Raw genomic sequence first — 27,030 nt, forward strand, 5'->3', positions numbered from 1 at the left:
TAAATTTTAATCTTTGGCTCTCCACTGCTTACCCATGTGATAATTCCTCATGAAAAGGAAGTAAAGACTTTAATTGTTTGCAATTAGAATCTGATTCACTATTGCTGCCCTACTTAAAGACCTGGAGACATGAGCTTGGGCTGCTCTCAAAATGAGTACAAATGCAGGGGAAACTGCACAAGCATGGTCCATGTTCTTGGCTGGTCCCAGCCTGTGTTCCACTCTTTGTGAAGATCATTACTGCTAGAGTACGAGTTGGGCCCATTGCCAGGTCAGGCGACAGATACACTGTTTCATGTGGAGAATATCCAGACCTTTGGACCTACCCCAAGAAGGCTGCTTTCTTGGGCTTTTCTTTCTTGGAAGAGAGCCAGTAATCTGAAGGGATAAAACTCCCTCATTGTGTTAGTCTGCAGTATACAGATTTCTTTGCATATACATAAACGTACCTGATGTTAGATTAACATCCTGATGTTAAGATCGACAAAAACATTCTTTTAAAAAGTGATGTAGTAAATCCTGAGATGTACTGTAAAATAACAGGATACCTATTTGAAAATAAGAATTCAGTTTATCAGTGACTTCAAAGCTAGGTTTTTCCCACATATTCACACCAAAATTAGACTTAATAAAAACTGACAAAAGCAATATGAATAAAAACTAATTCCATGATAAAGATACTAAGTACCATTAAAATTTCAGAGTTTTAAATTTTAACATTTCATATTCAGTGACTGCCTTTAATTAGACCTAAGTTTTTTTTTAAACATTAAAAGTAGTTTGAAAAATACCTTTAGTATTTCTTTTAAAAACTCTTTAAAGCAAATATCAAAAGTTAGAATTTTTCACATGAGAATAATATTTTCATTTGAGGCCTGTTTCAGGAATGACAGATCTAGGAGGAATAACTTACAGTGACCAGAGTAGCAGTAGACAAAAATGAGTTAAAGCACAAGGTTAGATGACCTTTTAGATTTTTGAGCTGTAATGTAATTTTTCCAAAAAACATTCAAGACAAACTAGTTAGTAGGAAATGTTAAAAATATTAATATGAACAAGTTAATAGTGTGGAAAAAAAGTATTATATCAGTACTTGATAGAGCAAGTAGAGAGGCTTAAATTCCCACTCTTATGTAACTGCATTTTGAGAGGTATTAGAATACTTCATACTTAAAATGACCTCAAAGTATTTTTGGAATGATTGCACAGGCATGAGGCAGACTGTCCAATAATGTGGGAAATCTTGTAGTTTGGGAGCACTCCTCTCAAGTTTGGAAAACAGTTTTAGGTTATGTGTTAAATGATAAAATGGATATAGGTTAGAAATGGATGGCCATGGGAGCACCTGGGTGGCTCAGTTGGTTGAGCATCTGATTCTTGATTTCAACTCAGGTCATGATCTCACAGTTCTGGAGTTCGAGTTCCACATAGGGCTCCATGTTGATAGTGGGCAGCCTACTTGGAATTCTTCTATTCCTCCGTGTCTTTCTTCCCCATCCCTTGTGCATACTCTCAAAAATTAAAAACAAAAACAAAAAAAAGATTGCCACGAAGGCTGATCTGAAGGTAGGAAGGTTAATAAAGTAGAATTGTAAAATAAACTACCTAGAGATCAGTGTTCATATGAGTTCTGAATAAATGATTTTTCTCTAAAGAATGAAATGTTCTATTTCATCTGCATTTTCAGACACTAGGGTATAAATTTAACTTGTAAGATTTTCAAACATCTCTCCAAGAAGCCTTACAGTAGGAGTTTGGAGTATCACATTAGCCTATGTAGAGTTGTCTCTCTAAATTTTTATACTGTCAGTTAGCTAATTTATCTGTCTTACTTTGCTTAGAATTTCTGATAAGACAGGATTTGAAGTTGTGGAAAAAAAGACTTTGTAACATGCAAAGATTACATAGTCCATCTTTTATCCCCTTCAATTGTAGAGGAGGGGATGCCAGAAGCTTGAAAGGGACAGCCAGTTTGTATTTCTTTATACCCAAAACAGTCCTAAAGGTTTTGAAGTTAGGAGTGAATGTGTGCCTGTTTTCAACTCCTAATCTATTTAAGAATTCTTGATTCAGCTTTTTAGGGAGCCCTGTCCAATACATCTTGAGAGTGAACTCATGGGATGGCTTCTGGAGAATGTAGGAGAAGAAAGGGTAGTTCATGCTTGACCTGCTGGACCTGTGTTCCCTTTGACCTGTCGGCCTTTGTAGCAGAAGGAACTAAAATTGCTTGCTGGATGTAGGATTAATGGGAATGATTTGGGGATTTGCAGTGTTCTTTTTCTCTTTCAGGGCCTCCCTAGTGAAAGGACAGTACTGGGTCTGTCCCAGGTCTGTGCACGACAGAAATCAATGACCGTATACCAAATCTTGGCTCAGCTCTGATTCTGTAATTCAAGAAGGACTAGACGATATATTTTCATGAATATGACTAGCTAGTTCCTTTTAGTTTTGTAGGAGACAGCATTTTCCATTGTGACCCCAGTTACTAAATTCTTAACATTCTACATGTATTACCACATGTGACCTTTTGAAGAGTCGTGTGACCTGGAATTCAAATGTAATAATGAATATTGAGGAAATCTGAATTCATTTCTTTGTTATGCCACTTAGTTGGTGGCTGTTGAAATTGTGTGTAACCTGTGTCAGATGTCTGTTTTAAAATGTACACTATAATAGAAACTGATTCAGGGATACAACAAGGACTTAGTGATGTAATAATTCGTTTATGTTTCAAGTTTCAGCCAGTCACGGGCAAGTCCATAGTTGCATATTTAATGCTAGTAGTAGGTGGGGTTCTAATTAACTGGGGGAACCTCTTTGAAATAAAGCTTTATAAATTTTATAAGCTATAGGTCATAATTCTGTAAGGGTGGTAGACACTTCTAAAATTGACATCATGGGGGACTGAAGATTTTTCTAAACCTGTTACTGAATACTAAAATCCTATTTTATTACCTAGGTTACCTGGGTAGTTTAATCTTCCCATTCACCACTTTCTTCACCTATAAGATGAGGATAGTAATAGTATTTACTTTAAAGAACTATTAATAATAAAGGAGATAACATATATGAAGTGTACCAGTACATGGTGATTACTCATTAAGTGCTTTATTCATAATTCACACTAGTATTAATAACATCAATAGCGTGGCCTAATAGGACAGATCACCCGGAAAAGTTGAAATCCTGAGGAAGTATGCTAGATTTTATAATATCTGATAAGATCACTATTTCAAGGCACACACAATTCTTTGAATTGGGAGCCCTTTTGACTGTTTTACCAGTGGTTTGAAATGTTGATGATCCAGAATACGCTTGTTTTGATTTTATGCTCCTTTTCAAAAACAATTTCCTGCTATTGTAGAAGTATAAAATTTGTTCATTTGGTCAAATACGGAGCCTTTGTGTCCATTCTAACCTATGTAGAGACCAGAGTGAATATTTGACTTCCTATCAGGAAAACCAAAGGTAATCTCTCCATCTTTGAATTGCTATTGTACATCAGTTAGGATTACTCATACCCTGAATTTCTAGTTTCCTAAACCTTGTGTCCCGAAGTGTGTTCCTTTCTTCTCTTTCCCAATTTTCTATCCTTTGTCCTAATTTTTCCTTCTTCCCATGAACATTTGTTGAGCGCTTACAAGGGCCATAACACATTACCCACAAGTGTTCTTATTCTTAGTCTTTGAAGAGTATATAGCTTGCTGGTGGTGGTATGACGATTGTGTTAGTGGTGGGCTATAGGGAAAGGCTTGGACTTATGGGCAGTGTGGATCAGTGGTAACTTGTTGAGCTAACAGGGATGTTCCTGAAAATGACTTTGTTTGGACATGAATGAAGGACGAGTGAGAGGGACCGGGATGGAAGATGATGGGGCCATTTTGGAGACCTTGTCTAATTTTGCATTCATGATGCTGATATTCTAAGAAGGACTTGAATGAGTTTAGAGACATGGACACGGACAATAGGAGCAATACGAAAAAGGTTGTGAAAGAGAAATGACAAAACTTGGTGACCAGACAAAAAGGTAAAAGGACAAGAAGAGCTCAATGGTAGTGTACTGTTTAGTGTGAGTTACATGTAATAGGTTATTACTCATAATGAAAGTAAAGCTGGGAATAGGGATAGAAAACTCAATTTAGTATATTTTGAATATAAAGTGCCGGGAGGATGTTCAAGTAGAATCATGGATTCCTAATTACATTGTTGAAAATAATCCATGATATAAACTACTAAAAAATTAACTGTGAAACAATCTCCATGCATTCTATAAAACACTATATGGTTAAGTGTTGTGTTTACAGATGTAATTAAACATCTTAAGTTCTAGTGGGCAGATTATCCATTGCATGATGTTCCTGATTTGATGGATTTGGTTTGCTCTAGTTTTGGCCGTAATACACTTGTTACTAATAAAGGATGGCACATCACTTTAGCATTTGACTTGGAACATAAATAAAGACAAACATTTCATAAAGATGATGTAATTGACACATGAGCTTTGAATGCCCATTTAAGATATTTGGAAAGGTCACTTTATCATTTGTTGCACTGCTTAATTAGAAAGTTCAAAAAGTAATGATATTAGACATTAAGCATGTGAAAGTTACAGATGCTGTTTTTAGAAATGTAACTAAAAATTACAATCAAAAAACAAGTTTACTGTAATGACTTAATGGACACTGAGATGTTAATTACGTAGTTCTATTCACTTTGAATCACCCCCATCCCATGTAGCCTATGTTAAAATTTAAGCTGTATACTTAAGTACCTTTTGGCTCATTATATACATTTTTATGGCTAAGTACTTGTATATTCTATGAAAATTTCTACAAAAATAAGATCGTACACATTTTTTACTTAAGAACACATGGCCATCCTTCCATATCAAACACAGAGACCTAATTCAGTAACAGCTGTAAAACATTTCATTCAGTTATTTCTGTGTTGAGGATGTTAGTTTGAAAATTCTTAAATTGAGCCTCTTGGATTTTTTAGCTATAAAAGCCATTTATCTGCAAAATCAAAACAATGAAAACTTTCTTCCTAATACTCCTATTGTATATTTCATTTTGTCCTGCTTTAGGTAGCATTACCAGAACAATAGTATATGATAGTGAGAGCTGTCCTATTGTTTGAATATAGCTGTTAGTTTAGTACATTATTTAAGAACTTAATATAATAGGGGCACGTGGGTGGCTCAGTTGGTTAAACATCCAACTTAGGCTCAGGTCATGATCTCAGAGTTTGAGTTTGAGTCCTATGTTGGGCTCTGTGCTGACAGCTTGGAGGCTGGAGCCTTCTTCACATTCTGTGTCTCCCTCTCTCCTTCTTCCCATCCCCCACTTGTGTTTGATCACTATTTCTCAAAAAGAAACATAAAAAAACCTTAATATGTATCATGAATATATGAATCAACACGAAATGCAGGACTGTGAGCAACCCATGTAAAACCATGTACTTCCGCTCATACCCTCCCATTGTGTCCACCTGCCTTCCCTCACTTGAGGCAGCCATCACTTTTAAATCCCAAAACTTAGTGAAAAGATTCATTCATACTGCTATGTTGTGAGGAAGTATGAAATCCTATTTCTTTTCAATTATTTTGGCAAAGTTGTATACAACATTATTTCATTTGCTATAGAAATTAAACTTTTGGGATCTCTAATACTATTTGTTAAATTATGGTTATTTTTTCCCCCTTTAACCTTCACTGTCAAACAGTATCTTTTAGTGGTTAAAAACACTGATGCTGGAGCCAGATTCCCAGACTTTGTATCCCAGATGTGCTATTTAATATATGGCTTGATTTTATTAACCTGATTCTATGAAACTTTTGTTTGTGATAGGCAAATCTAAACTGTTCACTGTTATGATAAGTAGTCTATTTAGTTTTGTTCCTTTTATTTGCAGCTCCATTGATGATCAGCTGTGGTTATAAATTTTTCAATTTCCATGTTGCAGATTTTCATCTGTAATACGGGATTAACAACAATACTTATGTCCTTTGGGACTGTTCAATGAGTTAATATAATGAAATTTACCAGAAATGCACTTGACTCATCATAAGCAGTCTGTTAGGTATTGTATTTTATATCGATGGTTGAATTCTTTTTTCCCTAATCCCTTACGTAAGATGATTTTCTTCTTAGAAATTACCTCCTCCCTTTAAAACTGGAAGTTCTGGGTATGTGTTTCTCCCTTCTAATGTGCTTATATTTAGTAACTATGTATACACGCTTACATTTTGTATTTAAAAGTAAATTCTATCCCTTTTGCATTAAGCTTTATGAGTTATTTCCTTCTGCCCTACTGAAATTTTCTTAAGCTGAATATGCCAATTTTCAGTGTTGTTAGCAGTATGAGACATTCAGATGCTCCACATTATATTTCTGTGATTTGTCAGTATTTTTCATTTTAGCCTTTTGGGTAGGTATATAGTCATGTCTCATTGTGAATTGGCTTTTTCATGATAATCAATATTTTGGCAGCATTTCATATGTTCATATATTTTTGGAGTTTGTCTATTGTGAAGTATTCAAGTCTCCCTTAATTTTACTGGTTTTTATCAATTATGGTTTAACTATACAACCCATATATAAGCCATTTGTTTATATTGCAACTATCTTCTCCCATAATGGTGTTTTTAGTGAACACAGGTTCAGTCTTAATTTATTCAAATGAATAGTTTATAATGTTTAGTATTGTTTGTGTCCTAAGGAATCCTTTCCTTTTTTGAAATTTTAACTAAGATCATGAAAATCCTCTTTCCTGTCATCTTCTAAGAACCTTATGAAACGAATTTGGAGTTGTTTTCTTTTTTGCAATTCTTAAACAGTATTTGAAAAAGTACTGTTCTTTCTTTAAATCCTTAATAGTATTTAGTGGTGAAGCTCTTGGAACTTGGATTATTTGGGGGAAAATTGATTAGGACTCAATTTTTAGACTTTTTTATTTGGACAAACTTTTAAAAAGTTAGGTGGTTATTTAGGCTTTTTAATTCTTCATAGGCCATATTAGATAAGTTGTGTTTTTCGAAGAATGTTGTAGAAAACAGCTCTAAATTTGTTTCCATCAAATTGCTTGTATTACCTGTTAATGTCCATAGGATCTTGATACTGGCTAGTTTTTCCTTTTTAACTTAGCCAGAATTAAATCTTTAGACATGCAATTTTGTAGTATTGTTCCAGAAGCTTCGTTCCCCTTTTATTCTATTTTTTCTATTAATTGTTATGTTGTTGCCTTTAATCATTCCAGTTTGGAGTTCTCATTTGTTTCATTATTTTAGCCTATATAGAGCCATCTACTCTAAATTACTCTCGTCAGTCTAACTTCTTCAAACCACAGTGCTTCCTTAATTGGATTATATTCCCATTTTACCTACTATTGCTAGCAAGGGAGATCGTTGATTTCTTAGCGCCCAAGCTGGACACTCTTGGGGAGATTTCTCAGCGAGATATTGACTGGCCCTGTGTAACTACCCATTCAGCTTTGTATGAATTTGATTATTTTAGACACCTCATGTAAGTGAAATTATACAGCCTTTTCTTTTGTGACTGGCTTCTTAGCATAATGTCAAGGTTCTTCAGCATGTAAAAATTTCCTTTTTAAGGCTGAATAATCCATAGTATGTATATACCACATTTCATTTATCCATCGATGGACATTAGGGTTGCTTCCATCTTTTGGCTATTGGGAACAATGCTGCATGGAATGTGGGTGTAGAAATACCTCTTGAAGACCCTGCTTTTGATTTTTTTTTCTCTGAACATCTCAGAAGTAGACTTGCTGGATCTTAGTGTAGTTCTATTTGTAATATTTTCAGACACCTTTATTTTCTGTAGTGGTTGCACCATTTTTATAATCCCACCAATAGTTTGCAGGGATTGCAATGTCTGCACGTTCTCACCAACACTTAGGTTTTTTATAGTAGCCATCCTAGTGGGTGTGAAGTGATACCTCACTGTAGCTTTCATTTGAATTTTTCTAATTAATAATGAGCATCTTCACATGGTTGTTTGGCCATTTATATATTGCCTTTGGTGAAATGTCTATTCACATCCTTTGCCCTATTTGAATAGGGCTATTTTTTGTGGAGTTGTAGGAGTCTTTTAAAAAGACATTGTATGTGTATATATCTGTATATACACACAATGTATACACACACACATCTCCCCATTTGTTCAGGGAGTTGTATTTATGATCCTTACCATTCCTGTATTTCCACTAGAATGTAATTATCTGGGGGAGAAAATAAAGGTCAGTGGGTTAATGGAGCTTGCCTTTTTTAGTCCATAAATAATAATCAAATATATAACAAGAAACTTACATCCTGCATTTCATCATAGTTCTGATGCTTTTTTAAATAGGAAGTTTGAGTGAATGGTACTTACTATGGTCCTAACCATTGCAGTCTATCAAGTTCCTATAACACTGGTTCACAGCATGCATGTATTAAATTGATACTCATTAATACAACAATGTTGAAAAAATTTCCCATGATAATTTCAAATCAGATTACAGTACATTTAATGGAGTTCAAGGAGCATATCCCAGAATGACTTATTCTAGCAAATAAAGCTCATGAGATTTTCTGTTTATCTAATAAGTATTGATAAAGAGATCCATTAAAAAAAATTTAAACACAGATCCAAGCATGTTCTTTTACTTCCATAATGGCTTACCAACAACAATTGCAAGTAGGTGGTGCACCGTGCTTAGGACCATCCGGTATCACTAGGCAAGATTCTGCTGCCAGTAGTGAACCTAGTGGAAAAAAAGGAAGACTTTGCTGCCAGCCAAATAGGTGAATATGTCACCAGTATATGACTGTCAGTCAGAAAGAGCCTAATCAGGCTTTCCCTTCAGGCTTCCCGAAAGCATCTGCTAAGCAAAAGCTCCAGAACCTGGCACATCAAGACTTAAAGAAGAGTGGAAACACATCTCAATAGCTTTGGAGAGCCATTTGTCTTAAGTAATTAAAGATAAAATCCAACCCCCGCCCCCCCCAAAAAAAAAGCTCCTGCGGTTATATATCACCATCACCCCAAAACCAAGGCTACATTTCTCATGAGACTTAGAAATATTTTTAAAACAAGGGGATTATGGTACACCGGAGTCTAAGAGCTGTTAAACACTTGTGAATCACTTTCCTAAAGTAATGAGAATGAACAACTTTGTTTTCCACTTGACGCATGCTTGTGTAACAATGCCCTGAGATTGCCAAACAGAATCACCCACTGCTGCTGCCTCAAGAATTTGAGCATCACAGCACAACTCTCTGGATGAGCATTTTAACTCTAATTTTATAAACCCAGCAACAAAGTAGCCGACCATTTTTCCTAAACGACATGGCACTTAGACACATTTTTTTTTAAAGTTAATTTGAAGGGCATGTGTCTGTCAACACATTATTTCTTCATAACTAGTAATGACAAAAATAATGACTGTTTACTAAGTCCTGATCTAATAGCTCTATGTGAATGGTCTAATCTTTTGAAAACCTGGTCTGGGATGGGTGGTAGAATATACTAACCCAAGATAGGCCACTTTAGCATACAGATTATTTTGAACTAAAGGCCTTAAAAAGATGCAAAATGGGCTTTCTAATTCTCCTCTTCAGGAAAACAGATTTGTAGATATTTTCTCCCATTCAGTAGTCTTCCTTTTCAGTCTGTTGTGTCTGTCCTTTGGTGCAATTTAAAAATTTGATGTAGTCCCATTTGTCTATTTAGTCATCTGTGCTATGGTGTCCTACCCATCCAAGCAGTCCTTGTGAAATCCAGTATCATGAAGCTTTTCTTCCATGTTCTTTCTCAGGACTTGGACAGTTTGGGGTCTTACTTTTAGGTCTTTAAGATGTTGAGTTTTACAAGCCAAGGCTCTAATTTCATTCTTCTGCATGTGATACTCGATTTACTCATCACCTCTTGTCAAGGATATCATTCTTTAACCAATAGAGTGGTCTTAGCACCCTTGAAGATCATTTGACCAAATACATCAGCGTTTATTTCTGGCCTCTGTGTTCTGTTCCATTGATCTATATGTGCTAGTCTTGCTATGCATGGTCTTACATAAGTCTTTTTGTTGACCTACTTTCCATAGATATAAAATGAGTAGAATTACGGGGGTAGGTGTACATATGTGTCAAACTTGAAAATTGCCAAGCAGTTTTTCCAGCGTGGTTGCTCTAACACTTGGTGCTGTTTTTTAAACTTAAGCTGTTTGGGTAGGGAGAACCCGTTTCTTTTTGTCTCGAAGTTGAATTGTTACTGAAGCACTTAAAGTTATTCTGAAATTTATTCTTAAATATGTATTACTTCTTGTCTCTTCCTACTAGAGTATAAACTTTATAAGGTTCTGTTTGCTCTGCAATTTCTAAATGTTCCTTGATGTAGAGTAGGTATAGTGTTTATTTTAAACTGATGAAGAAGTCAGTATATTTACTTCCTATTGACTCTGAGATTGGTATATTAAGTTACATCTGGGTCTACGAAGTGGATATTTTAGTGGTGGAGTCACCCCCGGATAAAGATGGTAGGACAAAGTTTTAGGGCTATACACGGTTTGCCAAGTTCAGAATTTCCCAATGAGATAAATTTCAAAACATAAGTGCACAGTAATATCAAAGGGCAGGATGGTTTTAAGAAATAGAAAAAGTTGACATGTGGAAACCATGCTTAAGGAATTTGGTTACTTACAACCATAAGATTACTGCTTATTTAAAATGAAATTATTGTTGTCACACTCTTATATTTCTGTCTAATTCATATAGTACAACTGAGTCTGAATAGTTTTGGTATTCGGTTTATCAAGTATCTGGGACCTTGGATTTCTTCTTACCTGATTCCTTTGGTCCACTTTTCTGTTAAATACGTGCAAACAGTTGTCAGAAAAAAATACAGAAGAATAAAGGACTTACACATGGCATCTGTAATTAACATTGAATAATTTGTTACATTTTTTCATTCCTAAAAAGTTTTATTTTTGAGAGATTAAGATAAGTGGGGAATGAGTAGAGAGAGGGGCACAGGGGATTGCTCTGCAGTAACACCAGCAAACCCACTGTAGGGTCCAAACTCAGGAACTGTGAGATCTTGACTTGGGCGGAAGTCAGACACAACTGACTGAGCTACCCAGGTGCCCTTAAATTCTGTATTTAAACATAACCAAACAAAAGTAATCAGGTATCTTATAAATCAAATATTATAAAATACAGATCTACAGTTTTTCTGGATTCAAAGAGTTACCAGTGTTTCATGGTTTTTCTGTCCGGTGATTTTTATATGATGTCTAACAAAAGGTTTTGTTCTGTATCATACAAAATGTGATTGATCTATAATGAGTTGAAATGCCATTGGCTTGAGCACCCAGTTTACCTGAGGAAAAAAAGGGGGACTCCTCAGTTTTAAAATTTTCTACCATTAATAAATGCTCTTGAACAGTCATAGCTGTTTAAAAAAAAAAAAAAAAAAAGACTTGGAGTTTGGTTTCTGTTGGGCCAATCTATGAAAAATAACATTTTATTACTGGGAATAGTAATAAACTGCTGCATCACGGAGTTAAATTTCTTTTTATCTTTTATTTCATGTTGGAAGGTGATGTGTGTGTATTTTTGCCTATTTTGTGCCGTATTTTTAGTCCCATCTAATTTAATGGCTCTGCATTATATTCTTTTCTCCCCCCAGAAAGTCAAATAAAGAAAACCACTTTACCCTTTCAAAACTACAGCAACACAAATGAAGATCTTAATGTAAAGAAGGAAATGGTTTTAGGGTACCCTGCAAAAAATAAATCATTGGAAGATGAAAGAAGTCAATTACATTCCAGGAAAAAACGTTTTTTATCCTACCCAAGATATGTGGAAGTTATGGTTACAGCTGACGCTAAAATGGTTCATCATCATGGACAGAATTTGCAGCACTATGTACTAACACTAATGTCAATTGTAAGTAAACTTGTCCTTTAAACTTTCTAAGATGTGTAATGTTTCCTTCACATTTATCTGAAAAGTTACTCGAACTTTTTAAAACATTTGAAAGTCTCTGAAAACACTTAAAGAATAATTCGAGTATTTTCAGTATCCTGTATTTTCTACCCTTTGGTGACAGGGAAGATTCTAGTGGCCCTGATCTTTCACCCTTTGAATCTGATTGTTTTTTTAAAGCTTATTTATTTTGGGGGGAGGGGAGGAGATCGCGAGCACATGTGCGCAGGGGAAGGGTACAGAGAGAGGGAGAGAGAATCCCAAGCAGGCACCGTGCTATCAGTGCAGAGCCTAATGTGGGATTCGAACTCCTAAACTGTGAGATCATGACCTGAACCAAAATCCAGAGTTGGAGGCTTAACCAATTGACCCACTGAGCTTCCCGTGATTCTGATTTATATATATACATTTTTAACATTCATTCGTTTTTTGAGAGATAGAGCCATGAGTGGGGGAGGGACAGAGAGTGAGAGGGAGACACAAAATCTGAAGTAGGCTCCAGGCTCTGAGCAGTCAGCACAGAGCTCGATGTGGGGCTTGAACTCAAGAACCATGACTGAGCCACCCAGGTGTGCCTCCCCACCCCCCAATCTGATTTTTAAATCTTATTTCTGCACAGAAGGAATGGAAACTATTTTGCTATTGCTATACTTGTCAAGTCAGAAATTGGAATACATGATATTTTATTTTTAAGGTTTTTAATTTTAATTCCAGTTTAATATATTGTTAACATAGTGTTCTATTAGTTTCAGGTGAACATTCAACAGTTCTATACTTAGTGCTCATCATGATAAGTGTACTCTTTAATCTCCATCACCAATTTCACCCACCTCCCTTTCTGGTGGTAATCCTTAGTTCTCTACGGTTAAGAGTCTGTCTTCTTTTTTTTCTTTTTTTTTTTTTTAATTATTTTACCTTTGCTCATTGTTAAATTCCACACGTGAATAAGATCATATTTGTCTTTCTGACTTAATTTGCTTAGCATTATACTCCAGCTCCATCCATGTTGTTTCAAATGGCAAGACTTCATTTTTTTATGGCTAAGTAATATTCCATTACGTGTATATGTCAGACACATGCACACCACCTCTTTATCCATTCATTTATCAGTGGACACTTGGGCTGCTTCCATAATTTGGCTTTTTTAAATAATGCTGCAATAAACATAGGAGTGCATGTGTCACTTTGAATTAGTGTTTAGGTGTTTTGAGGGGTAAGTACCCAGTAGGGCAATTACTGGATCATAGGGCAGTTCTATTTTTACTTTTTGAGGAAGTTCCACCCTTTTTTCTATAGTGGCTGTACCAGTTTGCTTTCCCACCAATGGTGCAAGAGAGTTCCTTTTTCTCCACATCCTCACCAACACTTGTTGTTTCTTGTGATATTTTAGCCATTCTGATGGGTGTGAGTTGATAACCCCTTGTAGTTTTGATTTGCATTTCCCCTGATGAGAAATTTTGAGCATGTCTGTTGGCCATCTGTATGTCTTTGGAGAAATTCCTGTTCATGTTTTCTGCCCATTTTAAAAATTGGATTATGTGGTTTTTTTTGGCTGTTGAATCAATTCTTTATGTATTTTGGATATATATCCATCCATACTTGTACATGGATATGCCATTTGCAAATAGCTTTATTCCCTTTCTGTAGGTTGCTTTTTAGTTTTGTGGTTGCTTTCCCTTGCTCTACAGAGTTTTCTATTTTGATGTCCCAATGATTTACTTTTGCTTTTATTTCGCTTGATTCAGGAGGCCTATGTGAAAAAAAACTGTGAGACTGATGTCGGAGAAATTGCTTCCTGTGCTCTCTTCTAGGATTTTTATGGTTTTGTGTCTTATGTGTAGGTCTTTGATCCATTTTGAGTTTATTTTTGTACATGGTGTGAGAAAGGATCCAATTTTATTCTTTTGCATGTCGCTGTCCAGTTTTCCCAACACCATTGGTTGAAGAGACCGTCTTTTTCCCATTGGATGTTCTTTCCTGTTTTGTTAAAGATTAATTGACCATATAACTATGGGTGTATTTCAGAGTTCTGTATTTGGATCTATTGATCTATAGGTCTATTTTTATGCCAGTACAGTACTGTTTTAATTACTACAGCTTTTTAATATAACTTGAAGTCTGGAATTAGGATACCTCCAGTTTTATTTGTCTGCTTCAAGATGGCTTTGGCTACCAAGATCTTTATCTGTCTCATAGAAATTTTAGGATTGTTCTCTCTCTCTGAAAAATCCTTGGTGGTATTTTGATATGGATTGTATTAAATCTGTAGATTGCTTTGGGTACTATAGACATTCTAAAAAGATTTGTTCTTGCAACCTGTATAAAATGTCTTTCCATTTCTTTAGACTTTCTTGAACTTATTTAATCTGTTTTATAGTTTTCAGAATAAAGGTCTTTCACCTCTTGGATTAAGTTTATTCCTAGATACTTCATTATTTTTAGTGCTGATATAAATGGGATTGTGTTCTTCTATTTATCCTGCTTTATTCATGTATAAAAATGCAACAGATTTCTGTACATGGATTTTTGAATCCTGCAAATTTATTGAATTCACTTATTCTAGTTTGGAATCATTAGGGTTTTCTACATATGGTATCACTAGATTTGCAACTAGTGTAAATTTTATTTCTTAACAATTTAGATGCCTATTATTTTGTTTCTTGCCTAATTACCATGGCTAGGACTTCTATGTTGAATAGAAGTCATGAGAGTAGACATCCTTGTTTTGTTCCTGATCTTTGGTTGAAAAGCTCAGTTTTTCCCTGTTGAATGTTGTTAGCTGTGGTTATTTATATAGGGCCTTTACTATGTTGAGGTATGTTCTCTCTAAGCCTGCTTTGTTGAGGGTTTTTATGAATGGATGTTGCACTTTGTCAAATGCTTTATCTGTATCTGTTGAAATGATGATATGGTTTTTATCCTTATTGTGATGTATCATGTTGATTTATTTACAAATATTGAACCACCTTGTATCCTAGGAATAAATCGTACTTGATCATGGTGAATGGTTTTTCAATGTATCATGGGATTCAGTTGGCCAGTATTTTGTTGAGGATTTTTACATGTGTTTTCATCAGAGATACTGGCCTCTAGTTCTGTGTGTGTGTGTGTGTGGGGGGGGTGTCTTTATCTGGTTTTGATGTCTGGATGATACTGACCTTACAGAATGAATTTCCTTTATTTTTTCCCCCTTTTTTTGGAATAGTTTGAGGAGAATGGGTATTAACTATAAATGTTCAGAATCTTCCTATGAAACCAACTGTTCTAGACTTTTAATGGGAGTTTTTTGATTACTGATTCAATTTCATTGCTGGTAATCCATCTGTTCACATTTCTACTCTTCCTGCTTCAGTTTTGGTAGGTTCTGTTTCTAGGAATTCATTTTTCCTTGGTTCAATTTGTTGGCACGAGTTTTCATAATCTCCTCTTACAGTTGTCTGTATTTCTTTGGTTTTGTTCCTCTTTAATTTGTGATATTTGTGACTTTTTCTGCACTTTTTTTTTTTTTAAATGAGTCTGGCTGGAAGTTTATCAGTTTTGTTGATCTTCTCAAAGAACCAGCTCCTGGTTTCATTTATCTGTTGTATTTTTTTAGTTTTATATATTATTTATACTCTAATCTTTGTCATTTCCTTTCTGCTGGTTTTGGGTTTCTTTTTCTAGCTCCTTTAGGTGGTAACAGGTAGGTGGTTCAAGATTTTTCTTCTGGTAGAAAGGTAGAACTGTATTGCTATAAACTTCCCTCTTAGGACTACTTTTACTGCATCCCAAAGATTTGGGACTATTGTTTTCATTTTCATTGGGACAAAATGACACTTTACATTATAAATGTATTTATGAAGATTAAAGGACAGGCTATTAGAGAGCTGCTTTAGCAAACTTGGAATGTAAGATCACAGTAGCTATCAGAGTTCTTGACCTGATATTAACATCTATTTTGAGTAGGGGTGGTGGCAGTATCCTGGAACCGAATTCTAGACCTAGTGAAGGACCTAGACTAGTTCTACAGTGGTAGAACTCTGTATCTTATATATACCAAATACATACACATACTTAAATCTGTTGTCTGGACTCTTCTGGATTTAGACCTGTTCTTTTGGAGTAATTACTAAAAGCATCTTTCATGCTCAAGAGTCCCCTGGTTTAATTAATGAGTTATATAGTCACCATTTATACAGATTCAGGTTATCAGAACATATCTCATGGCTGGAAGTACCTTTATTCACATGTAAGGAATTTAGATCTACTTGATGGAACAGACACGGCCAGGATACATCTATTGGTTATTGTAAATTTTTCTTGGCTAGAAATGTCCAGTTCAGTACATTGTTATTTGAAGATAAGACCCTGTTTTTTTCCTTATATATAACATTGTACCTTAAATTCTTATATGTGCTAAGAATAAATGGCCCATGTTGCCTAAGTATAGTATCTGGTACCAAGTAGGCATTCAATAGTTCATGAAAGGTAAATAGGTGATTAAAGTAATACTTTTTGGGGGATGCCTGGGTGGCTCAGTCGGTTAAGTGTCTGGCTTTGGGTCAGGTCATGATCTCCCAGTCTGTGAGTTCAAGCCCTACGTTGGGCTCTGTGCTGACAGCTCGGAGCCTGGAACCTGCTTTGAATTCTGGGTCTCCTCCTCTCTGCCCCTCCCATGCTCATGCTCAGTCTCTCAATAATAAATTGATGTTAAAAAAAGTAGTACTCTTTTTCAGAATGCAGGACATTGTAATAGATGACTCAAAGTGATTTCTGAATTGTGTATAATAGGACATTTGTGGACCTGAGTTTTTAAAATGAAAACAGAGCAATACGTGGAAATTTATCCTGATAACATGTTTTTACTTCTGAATCTGAAGTAACGAAAAGTGTAATTATCTAGATGTATAACTATCTACATCTGAGTTTGGCAAGCTCATTATGAGGGGATTCTAATGAGAGTACAGGCATGGAAGATGTCAGTTGATAATGTAGGAAATTGTATCAAGTATATGGAACAGTGTAAGATAAACTTAGTAAATTTATGCGGGTAAAGGAGATAGTCATTAAGAAAATTGTGGGAAGGAGGGTAGAGATTCCCAAGGAAAACACTAGATTTTGTAAAGGTGACAGATTTTGAAGACTGTTTAATTATGGGTAACTCTGATATCCATGCTGTAGAAATGACTAGGAGAAGGAAATAGCCACACAGCTTTGGCAATACTGGCATACTCAGAAATGTTTTGGTACCTGTATTTCACATAAAAATCAATATAATCATTGTTTGGAAAAGATACTGTGACATAAAGTCACAGTTGATAAAGGGCAAAACAGACCTCCTTCTGACTTCATAGAAAGTAAATCAGCTTCTCAGATTGCTTGAAACAGTAGCCCAATATATGCACATGTTACTTCCTAGACCCGTAGTCCCACTAGGAGAGCCAATTGCAGTTGAAGATGAGATGTTTGTAGATTTAGTCAGCTGGTTGTGTTGAGCTTTCATTCACAAGGAGATAGACTGAAGCAGGGTTAGGGAAGAGGGGAGCATTCCAAATGTAGATAGGTAGGAGGAAAAATTTAGGACAGTTTCTCTTTTGAGGTAGTTTGGGTTTTGTTTGTATATGCTTGCTTTGTCAAAGGTCAAAGTTGAGATGACATAAATTACCTGCGTTTAGTGCTTCTCCATTCTTTTTCATTAAAAGAATAGGTGGAATTTAAGAAACAAAGGAAGAGAGGGGGGAAAAAGAGGCAAACCAAGACAGGTTAACTGTAGACAACAAACGCATGGTTACTGGATAGGGGAGGGGGGAGGTAAGGACGGGGGAAAAACAGGTCAGGATTAAAGAGTGGACTTGTGATGAGCACCAGGTGTAATATGGAAATGTTGAACCACTATATTGTACACCTGAAACTAGTTTTATACTGTACGTTAACTAACTGGAATTTAAATAAAAACCTAAAGAATGTTCAGGTAAGAATACAGGAAAGTCAGACTTCATGGTTCTGTATATATGTTATTAGTGAAAAGCTGTGGTCATAGCTGTAGTTGCAGATGTAAACCATGTGAATGGAATCTTGGAGCAAGAGTGACAGACTCTTCTTGTTTTGCCTGGGACTTTTCTAGTTCTAGGGTTGAGACTCCTGGCCCTGGAAACCCCTTAGTCCTAGCAAACTGGAACAGTTGGGCACACCTTGTAGAAATAGTCAAGTGTAGTTCAACTTGTTTCATCTCCACTTGTGAAGTCCATTTCCAAAATTGTTCTGAAGTGATAAGAGGAATGCAGTCTCCATGTAAGTGTCTGCAGATGTGTTTCCGATTGAGGAAGGAAACCGAGATTTTGCATATTTTGTCCTCATTTTTAAGGAGGCATTAACTACATTTATTCAAACACACAGGATATTGGTAATGTTCTTGGTGACAGTAATTTAGGAAAAAGACAAGAAAATGTGATTTATACTTGAAGTTTGTGAACCATTTAAAGAAAAGTTCAAAATGATAAAGTTTTTGTATGTTGGCTCTATATAAAATGGAGAAATAGCTTAATGCTTCAACACTGAGCACATGGATTATGGACACCATTTAGAGGATTATCTGCCCTTAACCTTACAGACAATTGTGCTGTCTTTTTCTTTACTTTCAACAATTCAACAAAATGAGTACAGTGATGGAGAAATTTGTGTGATTTCATTCACTATAGTGCTGTACCGATACCTTAGTGATCTGTTATTCAAAGTGATTCTGGCATTAATATGAAAATTGGGAAGAACGGAATTATGTATAGTGTATCCAATAAAATAAGAGTTTGTGTTAAATGACCAAAGATGTTCAACTATTTTCAATACCAAAGCTTTTATCTGTAGAGAATTTGGGTGACAGTATTAGGCTAAAAAGGCATTCACATATAACTAAACCAAAGAATTTGTAACGAGAGCAATTATTTTCTTAACAAACTTACTTTGATATTCAGTGATTTATTTAATAAACCTTGAAAATACTATAGGTCAGAGACTTTTATACTCTGTTGTGTTTATAAAGGTTTGACTTGATAGCATTCACTTTCTTACACAATTAGTCATGTAAATGTAAGGCACATCATGTGATCATCAGGAGTGAGTCCTGTTTATTAAAATACAGTTACTATTGGAGACACTTATCAACCAAAAGCCTCACTTGGATTAACCTGACTTAATACCTTTGATTTCACTGATGTTCAGGGTAGAGGAAATTTTTAGCCACACTAAAATAAAAACAATGATATACTTCATACTTCAGGTAGGACCGTTATGTTCACTTTTCCTTCAACTCCGTGTTCTTTTTTTAAATTTTTAGATTATTTATTTTTAGCTGAAGTATAGTTGACTTACATTATTGGTTCTGGTAGTACTCCATGTAGTAAATAAGGATAAATTTGTTCCTTGCGCATATTTACTTTGTTGTGGAATATCATTTTCTAATTTCGAGCAAAAAGATCAGACAAGATTTGTGATCTTTGTAAACAGTCTCTTCACTGTGTTAAAATCAGTTTTGTGTAGAAGACTTTGAAGGTGAAAGCGATCAAGAGGTAAACAGTTACAAGTCCTCAGGATGTAATGCATAGGATGGTGAATAGTTGATATGGTGACTATTGTATGTTTGAAATTGCTTGGAGTAGATTTGAGTTCTCCTCACGAGAGAAAATAGAACTATGTGATGATTTATCATGGTGATTTCATTATATATATGTGATTATATATATATATAATGTCAATTATCTCCATTAAAAATGGCTAAATCATTTTTTAAAAAGGCAGCCTCTATAAACATGCCATATATACATTTGCTGAAGCTGTGTATACAAATTATTTCAAAATAGTTGGTCAGTTAATGGTGACAATAACCTCATTATTTGCACGAAGTGCATTTTGCTTAGAATTTTCTTAAAGAAAATATTTAAACAGAATTTATATCATTTCTTTACTTTTTTTTTAATAAATATTCATGAAGTACTGTTTTGTGAGACTTGTAGAGAAACATAAACATGATATGCTAGGGGAACAAACACTTAAAGAATAAAATATTCAATATATTCTAATTAGATCAATAAAATTCTAAAATACAGCACTCTAATATGTAGTGATTATAGTTATATATCAATATTACATGGTGCTGTAGAACAAAAGGTTATCTAAGAAAGCTGATGTAGCATTTTTCTACTGTGTAGTCTATGGAATGGGATACTAGTCATGTGACATGCTCTATGGGAAGAAGGAAAAAAAAAAACTGTTGAAGCATTTGTGTGAAATACCTCTCCTAGATAATGTGGATTTGTTAGGTATCTTCACAAAAGTATCAAATAGGCTGTTTAACTTTTTTACTCCACATTTCTCAAACCGTGGGATGATTTTTGTGCTTTAAAAGACAAATGGCCTCTACTCTCCTCCCCTCAATAGCATCTGGTAAACACTGATTGAATACACTATGGCATGGTGACCAGGGATGCTTGGTGCCTCAACATGGTTGCAAGAACAGAGACAAAAAAAGGTCCACTTCCAGAATTGACCAACTTCCTTATAACTAGCAATAGAGCTAGAACTAAAACCAAGGGCTCCTGGCTGCATAGGACTTCTCTGAGGCCATGGTCAAGTGTCTGCAGTGGTAGTGTCAGGGCTAGGGCATGAAACACATCAGGGTTCTGAAAGAAAGTTTTACACCAAGAGCTAATTAGAAGGACTTATGGGATAGAATTCTGATCTTCTAGAAAATACAGTGGTCAGAGCTAAAGCCAATCTATGAATGTAGTCATGAAAAAGTAGCAAACATGGTACCTTACCATCTCGGCAATGTAATAGGAGGGTGGTAGTTTGGGGATAAGAGAAGCACATTGTACATGTCAATAACAAAAGCCTCTGACTAAATGGTCCTTGCCATCTGCCTGCTTCATAATTCAGTTTAATGTAATACTTCTACAGTAACACCTTTAAATATACACATAAAGTAAAAGGAACATACGTTGAATGTAAGCACATTATGAAGGTCTATACATAAAACAGGAAATGCATACCACTAAATAGGATGACCTTAATTACTCAATGATACCATTTTAGCATAAAAGCAAAGTATCAACCTGAGGGTTTTTTGGGGAGATTGTGTAAAGAATTAAGTTGAACTGTTTTTTGTATGTTTTACCTGAGGACGAATGAGGTTATATTTTTGTTTTCATTTAAATTTCAGTTAACCTGCATTATAATGTGTTAGTTTCACTTGTACAACATAGTGATTCAACATTTCTATACATTGCTCTGTGTTCATCACAAGTGTACTCCTTAATCCCCATCATCAATTTCACCACCACCCCCCTACCTCCCCTCAGGTAACCATCAGTTCTCTGTAATTAAGAGTTTCTTGGTTTGCCTCCTTTCCCCCCTTTGCTCATTTGTTTGCTTAAAATCCACACACCTAAAATCATAGGGTATTGGTATTTGGTTGACTTATTCTGATTAGCATAATACTCTGTAGCTCCATCCATTCATTGCAAATGGCTAGATGGCATTCTTTTGTATGGCTTAGTAATCTTCCATTGTGTGTATGTATATGTACATACACATAGATATATGTATACATCTATATATGTGTATATACTATATCTTGCTTACAGATTGGTTACTTTTCAATAAAGGTGCAACATCTGTTTCTTAAACTCAATATTATATAGTATCACCTACAAAATAAATTCATAACATCCAGATTGTCACTTGTAGTCCACCTATTTTGAGTAATGAGTGAAGAAATTAGTCCTGTAGATAATTCATAGTACTTAAGCTCTTTCCTATGTGAAGTATGGAGAATGCATGGTCTCTTGTGACCTAGAAGTCTTCACAACTGTTCATTTTTAAGTGGAAGAGAGCCTTTGAGCATAAATCTGAGGTGTATTGTTCTCTTTCGTAATTGGACTTGGAAAAGCATCCACTGTTAAACACACTGAATCAAAGGATAAGTCTGAAGTGTGGGTATACTTTGTTTTCCATGGGAAGTATGTACTTTCTTAAGTTGCATGGAAAATACCAATTCAGCTACCAGTTTCCACAGCTCCCATTTTGAATTGAGCAGTGCTGCAGGGCTAACAGACCTGCTTGAAATGGCCAACGATTTGTCCCCGTACTCTCAATGCCAGAAGACCACAACTTCTGCTAAAGGCACCACTGTACATAGAAATAACCAACCTATAAATGCCTATGGCTTGCACAGCTAAAACAATAAAGTTCTGGAAAGTGTATTGAAGTCCATGGTGACCCTGCAGTGTCAGCATTTCCAGAGATGTTTTTGACTCTTGGTCTGGTCATTATTCCATGTAGCAAAAAAAAAAAAAAAAAAAAAAACAAAACAAAACTGGAGCAGTCGTGTAGGTGATTGATTATATTGAAACAGCTCTTTGGCTGATGGAATGAGGACTCCACCACTAGTACTTCCAGCAAACTCTAAGGTCCACAAGATCAGGGTCCAGGTCTTTCCTGTCTCTGGATTAAAGCAAGGTGTAGATGTTGAATGTTAATCAAAAGGATGGGACAAGTAGTATCTCCTGAAGCAATTGCTATCTTGGTCTGGGTCGTGGTCCAGGAGATGGTGATCCAGGTTTCAGAAATTTTTAAGTATAGTTGACAAAGAATGCTGTATCAGTTTCAAGTATACGACAGTGATTTGACAACTCTACATGTTATGCTGTGTTCATGTGTAGCTACCATAGTTGATCATGCCATTGACCATATTCCCTATGCAGTACCTTTCATCCTCCTGACTTATTCCATAATTGGAAGCCTGTACCTCCCACCCTTTCACTCATTTTGCCTATTTCTTCCCTTCTGTCAACCACCTGTTTGTCCTCTGTATTTATGGGTTTATTAATGCTTGGTTTTGCTTTTTAGATTCCACTTATAAGTGTCTTTTGCCTGAGTTCTTTCACTTAGCAATATACTCGCTAAGTTCCTCCCATGTTGCAAATGACACGATCTCCTCCTAATGCCTGAGTAACACTATTACACACACACACACACACACACATATATTTATATATATATATATATAAAATGATGTCTTTATTCATCTATCAGTGGACACAGATTGCTTCCATATCTTGGCTCTTGTAAATAATGCTGTAATAAACACAAGTGCACATACCCTTTTGAACGAGGGTTTTCTTTGGGTAAATAGCCAGTAGTGGAATAACTGCATCGCAAAGTGTTTCTACTTTGTTTGACAAACCTCTATACTGATTTCCACAGTGGTTGCAACGAGTTTACATTTACACCAACTGTGTCCACAAAGGTTCCTTTTTCTCCATATCATCACCAACACTTGATATTTCTTGTCTTTTTGATATTAGCTATTCCTGATAGATGTAAAGTGATGTGGTTTGGGTTTCCATTTCCCTGATTAGTGATGTTGAGCATCTTTTCATGTGTCTGTTGGCCATGTATATGTCATCTTTGGAAAGATGTCTCCTGAGGTCCTCTGCCCTACTTTAATCAGATGGGTTTTTAAGGTCTTTATATATCTTTGATACTTAATCCCCAATGGATATATTATTTGTAAATATTAGGTTTCTGTCTAATTTTGATGATGATGCCCTTTGCTGTGCAAAAGCTTTTTATTTTAGCGTAGTCTTAGTCATTTAGTCTTGCTTTTTTCTCCCTTGCCTAGGGAGACCTATCAAGAAAAATGTTACTAAGGCCATTGTCAAAGAGATTACTACCTATGTTTGGAAATGACTTTCATTGCACAGGTGGCCCAGGTCCTGAGGGGATTGTCTTGAAAGGAGTGAAAGAGGCATTGAACATGGAAGACACTACTGCAGCAGAAACTGCTATGATGGCTACAAGAAGAGATAAATTAGTGAATTAGCACCTTAACCAAGAATCATAAACTGAGCCCATGTAGAGGGCCTCATAGAATTGCATTTTTCAGTTTTGGAAAATTAAAGACCAGGTGGTGACCTGCCTATCGACCTGTGACCTCTTGTCGGGTTTCTTATGTGATTTTAGATGAATCAGTCCCCATGGATTCCAGGAATGCTAACCATTAAAAATTCTAAGCATATTCAGAATTGGAACTATACAGCCATTTTGGAAAATATTAGTTAAAACTTCTCTATGGAGTATAATGGTCATGTAAATTAGGGAGTGTGGCACAGAATGAAGTGAAATTCCTGCTGAATCCTCAAGGGTATTTTCCAAGTTCCGAGTGCTCAAATTACTTGATTTTGTTAAAATGCAGATTTTGAAAAATAAAAAAATAAATAAACAAAAAATGCAGATTTTGATTCACTAGTTCATGGTGGGGTCTGCGATTCTGCATTTCTGATCAGCTCCAGGTGATACAGATGCTGCTGATACATGGACCGATCTCAGTAATAGGGTTAAGGTTGCTGTTTCTCAAACTTGGTTTCACATGGGAAACATTAAAAAAAATACTGGGAAAATTTTGAAGGTATACTGATGCCTGGGTCTCAACCCTAGAGATTCTGGTTTAATTGCTAAGAGATGTGGCCTGGGCATCAGGATTTGTGAAAAGGTCCCTGGGAGATGACACTGTGCAGGTAGGTCAGACAATTGATGTTCTAGGACTGGATTCAGTTTACTTTTGGGAAGAAATAACTCATTTAGGTATCTGATCTTACACTTTCTAAAGTAAATACTATAATTTTTTTTTAGCAGTTAACACATCAAAATTTACATGTACGACATATGAAGGGCTGTCTTATAAAATCTGAAAGCATATGTAATAAGATCCTAACACTAAGAACATATTTTCATACCACAGCTCTTAAAAGGTCAATAGTAAAGTGCAGTTCTATCAAGAACTAGAAATGAACTCTGATGTAGCATTAACCTTGTAGAATGTGAAACATTTTGTTTTCCCTTGTAGGTTGCAGCAATCTACAAGGACTCAAGTATTGGAAATCTTATCAACATAGTAATCGTGAAATTAGTTGTAATTCATAACGAACAGGTAAGAAACTGGTTGAAGTTAGTATCCTTAATAGTAGTAGACTTTACATACAGATCACAAAACTGTTACTAGAAATGAGATATTTCTAAAAATTTACATTCAAAAACTTGAATGGGAGTGATTAACTTACTTTGTGGTGGAACTAATAATTTAAAAACAACTAAGTATTCCCTTTTGTAATTCTACCCTTGAAGGATTTATAAGTTATTACAAATTTTTTGATTCTAAATATTAGATGGTTTCATGGAAAAGGTCTCACTAGATTCCGTTTTGATCCTGATGTTTTAAATATTGCTAAGATATTTTTTTTAAAAATATGAAGGACAGATGTCACTTTATTTGCTTCTGAAAATGCTATTTGATAAACTACGAGGATGCTGACAAGCTTGGAGAAAAGAGGATATGGATGTTTTAATGTATTATTAAATTCCTTTATTTTTTTGTGTGCAGGAAGGACCAGTCATCAGTTACAATGCAGCTACCACATTGCGTAACTTTTGTTTATGGCAGCAAACTCAGAATGTTCTTGATGATGCTCACCCTTCTCACCATGACACTGCTGTTCTTATCACTAGGTACAGTTTTAGAAATAACCTTCCCACCACAGTGGTTTACCTTTCTGTACTGCGTGATCACTGCTATTTCTTGTTACCTTCTTGATCGATACATGGAAGCGTTCTCTAAGAACTTGTCTTGCAAAAGATACTGTTGAATGAAAACATTGTTCTTGCAGACCAAAATGCAAATGGATTCCTTAGGAAATTAGCAATGTTAGGTTGCTGAGGAGTGAACTGACCCAAGCAAAATAATTTCCTTATTAGTGACAGAACTAGGAAAAATATTTGGAAACAAACATAGTTATGGAACTGAAAACAGGTTATGTTCCTTCCCCACTTGATACTTCAATCACTTGGAAGAGCTTTTGAATTTTAACTGGTTGCCTACTTTTTTGGCTACTTGTACTTTAAAAAGAAAAAAAAAACAAAAAACCTATTGTTTTGATGCTCAATACATATCTTAATTGCTAGACTGTATTTGCAAGGGTCTTAATGTGCTTACTTAAAACAACTTATGCTATTAAAAAATATCCATTTTATAAGCACCACTATACATTGTTAATTCATGCCTTTGCTTCAGCAACACTGGTTACTAGAATAATTAGATTTTAGGATTGGCTGGTTGGTTGACAGAAGGAAATAATTCTTCCATTTAGGGGTCAGACTCATAATCTGCCTTCTAGAACCCTGAAATGAAACCCTCAGTCCATGTAAAATAGCTGACATGTAGGAAAGACCAGAGAATTGTCAGATGGGTTAGGGACTAAGTAATGCAGAAGGAAAAACAAAACAAAAAAAAACCAAGTTGGTGATATCTGAAAACATCCTTATTTGTCGTGGAGAATAATCACTGCAGCTCATAGTGATGCGGAAGCATCAAGGAAAGGGTAAACTCTATTACATGTACTGCATAAGTAAAGGCAGAGGTGAAAAATGTAATTAGAAAGCTAGTTACTGAACTTGATTAAAGCTTCAACTATTCACAGCAGACACTCTTCTATAGCTTCTATTGCTTATTGATATATACAAGAGGTGTATACCTTGGGTTTAAATTATCGAGAGTTTAAGACCCAGATTTGGAAGGCAGTTGATGGTAATGGTCATATTACAGTTTAAACTTCTTTATCTGTGTTTTGAATTGTTGCAAAAACCTTTGCTGAAAATGTTTCAAAATTTTTTGTTTTTAAGGGAAGACATTTGTGGAGCTAGGGAGAAATGTGACACATTAGGTAAGTTATTTTGCAAATTAAATACAACTCACATAATTATTTCCTGAATTGTTTAAAATGTTTCTTTTCCTTTTATTTTACATTGTAATCCTTTTGATTGTCATAATGATGGTCGTTATTAGCTTCTGCTTCAATACATTTTAAAGAAGAACAGCAAATATGGTGCCCATTGCTAAATATCAAGTGTTGTGCAAAGGTGGACATGAAGTGTTTAGTTATGTAATATTTGATCCACACAAAATAACATGTCAACTATATGCGGATTTAAAGCAAAAAAACAAAACGAACAGCCATAAA

The 27,030-nt window shown here is 35.4% G+C and overlaps 1 protein-coding gene across 3 annotated transcripts in view; it reads left to right on the plus strand.

Annotated features, from left to right (window-relative positions):
- Nucleotides 1–27,030, plus strand: part of ADAMTS20 (ADAM metallopeptidase with thrombospondin type 1 motif 20) — a 180,211-nt gene that overhangs the window by 32,170 nt on the left and 121,011 nt on the right. For all 3 annotated transcript variants that reach the window (XM_058743069.1, XM_058743070.1, XM_058743071.1), the window contains exons 4-7: nt 11,688–11,947; nt 24,864–24,947; nt 25,398–25,522; nt 26,693–26,733. In XM_058743069.1, coding sequence (XP_058599052.1) covers nt 11,688–11,947; nt 24,864–24,947; nt 25,398–25,522; nt 26,693–26,733 — 510 coding nt within the window. The remainder of the gene's footprint in view (nt 1–11,687; nt 11,948–24,863; nt 24,948–25,397; nt 25,523–26,692; nt 26,734–27,030) is intronic.

The sequence above is a fragment of the Neofelis nebulosa genome, chromosome 8 (assembly GCF_028018385.1).
Source record: "Neofelis nebulosa isolate mNeoNeb1 chromosome 8, mNeoNeb1.pri, whole genome shotgun sequence".
Classification (NCBI taxonomy): Eukaryota; Metazoa; Chordata; class Mammalia; order Carnivora; family Felidae; genus Neofelis; species Neofelis nebulosa.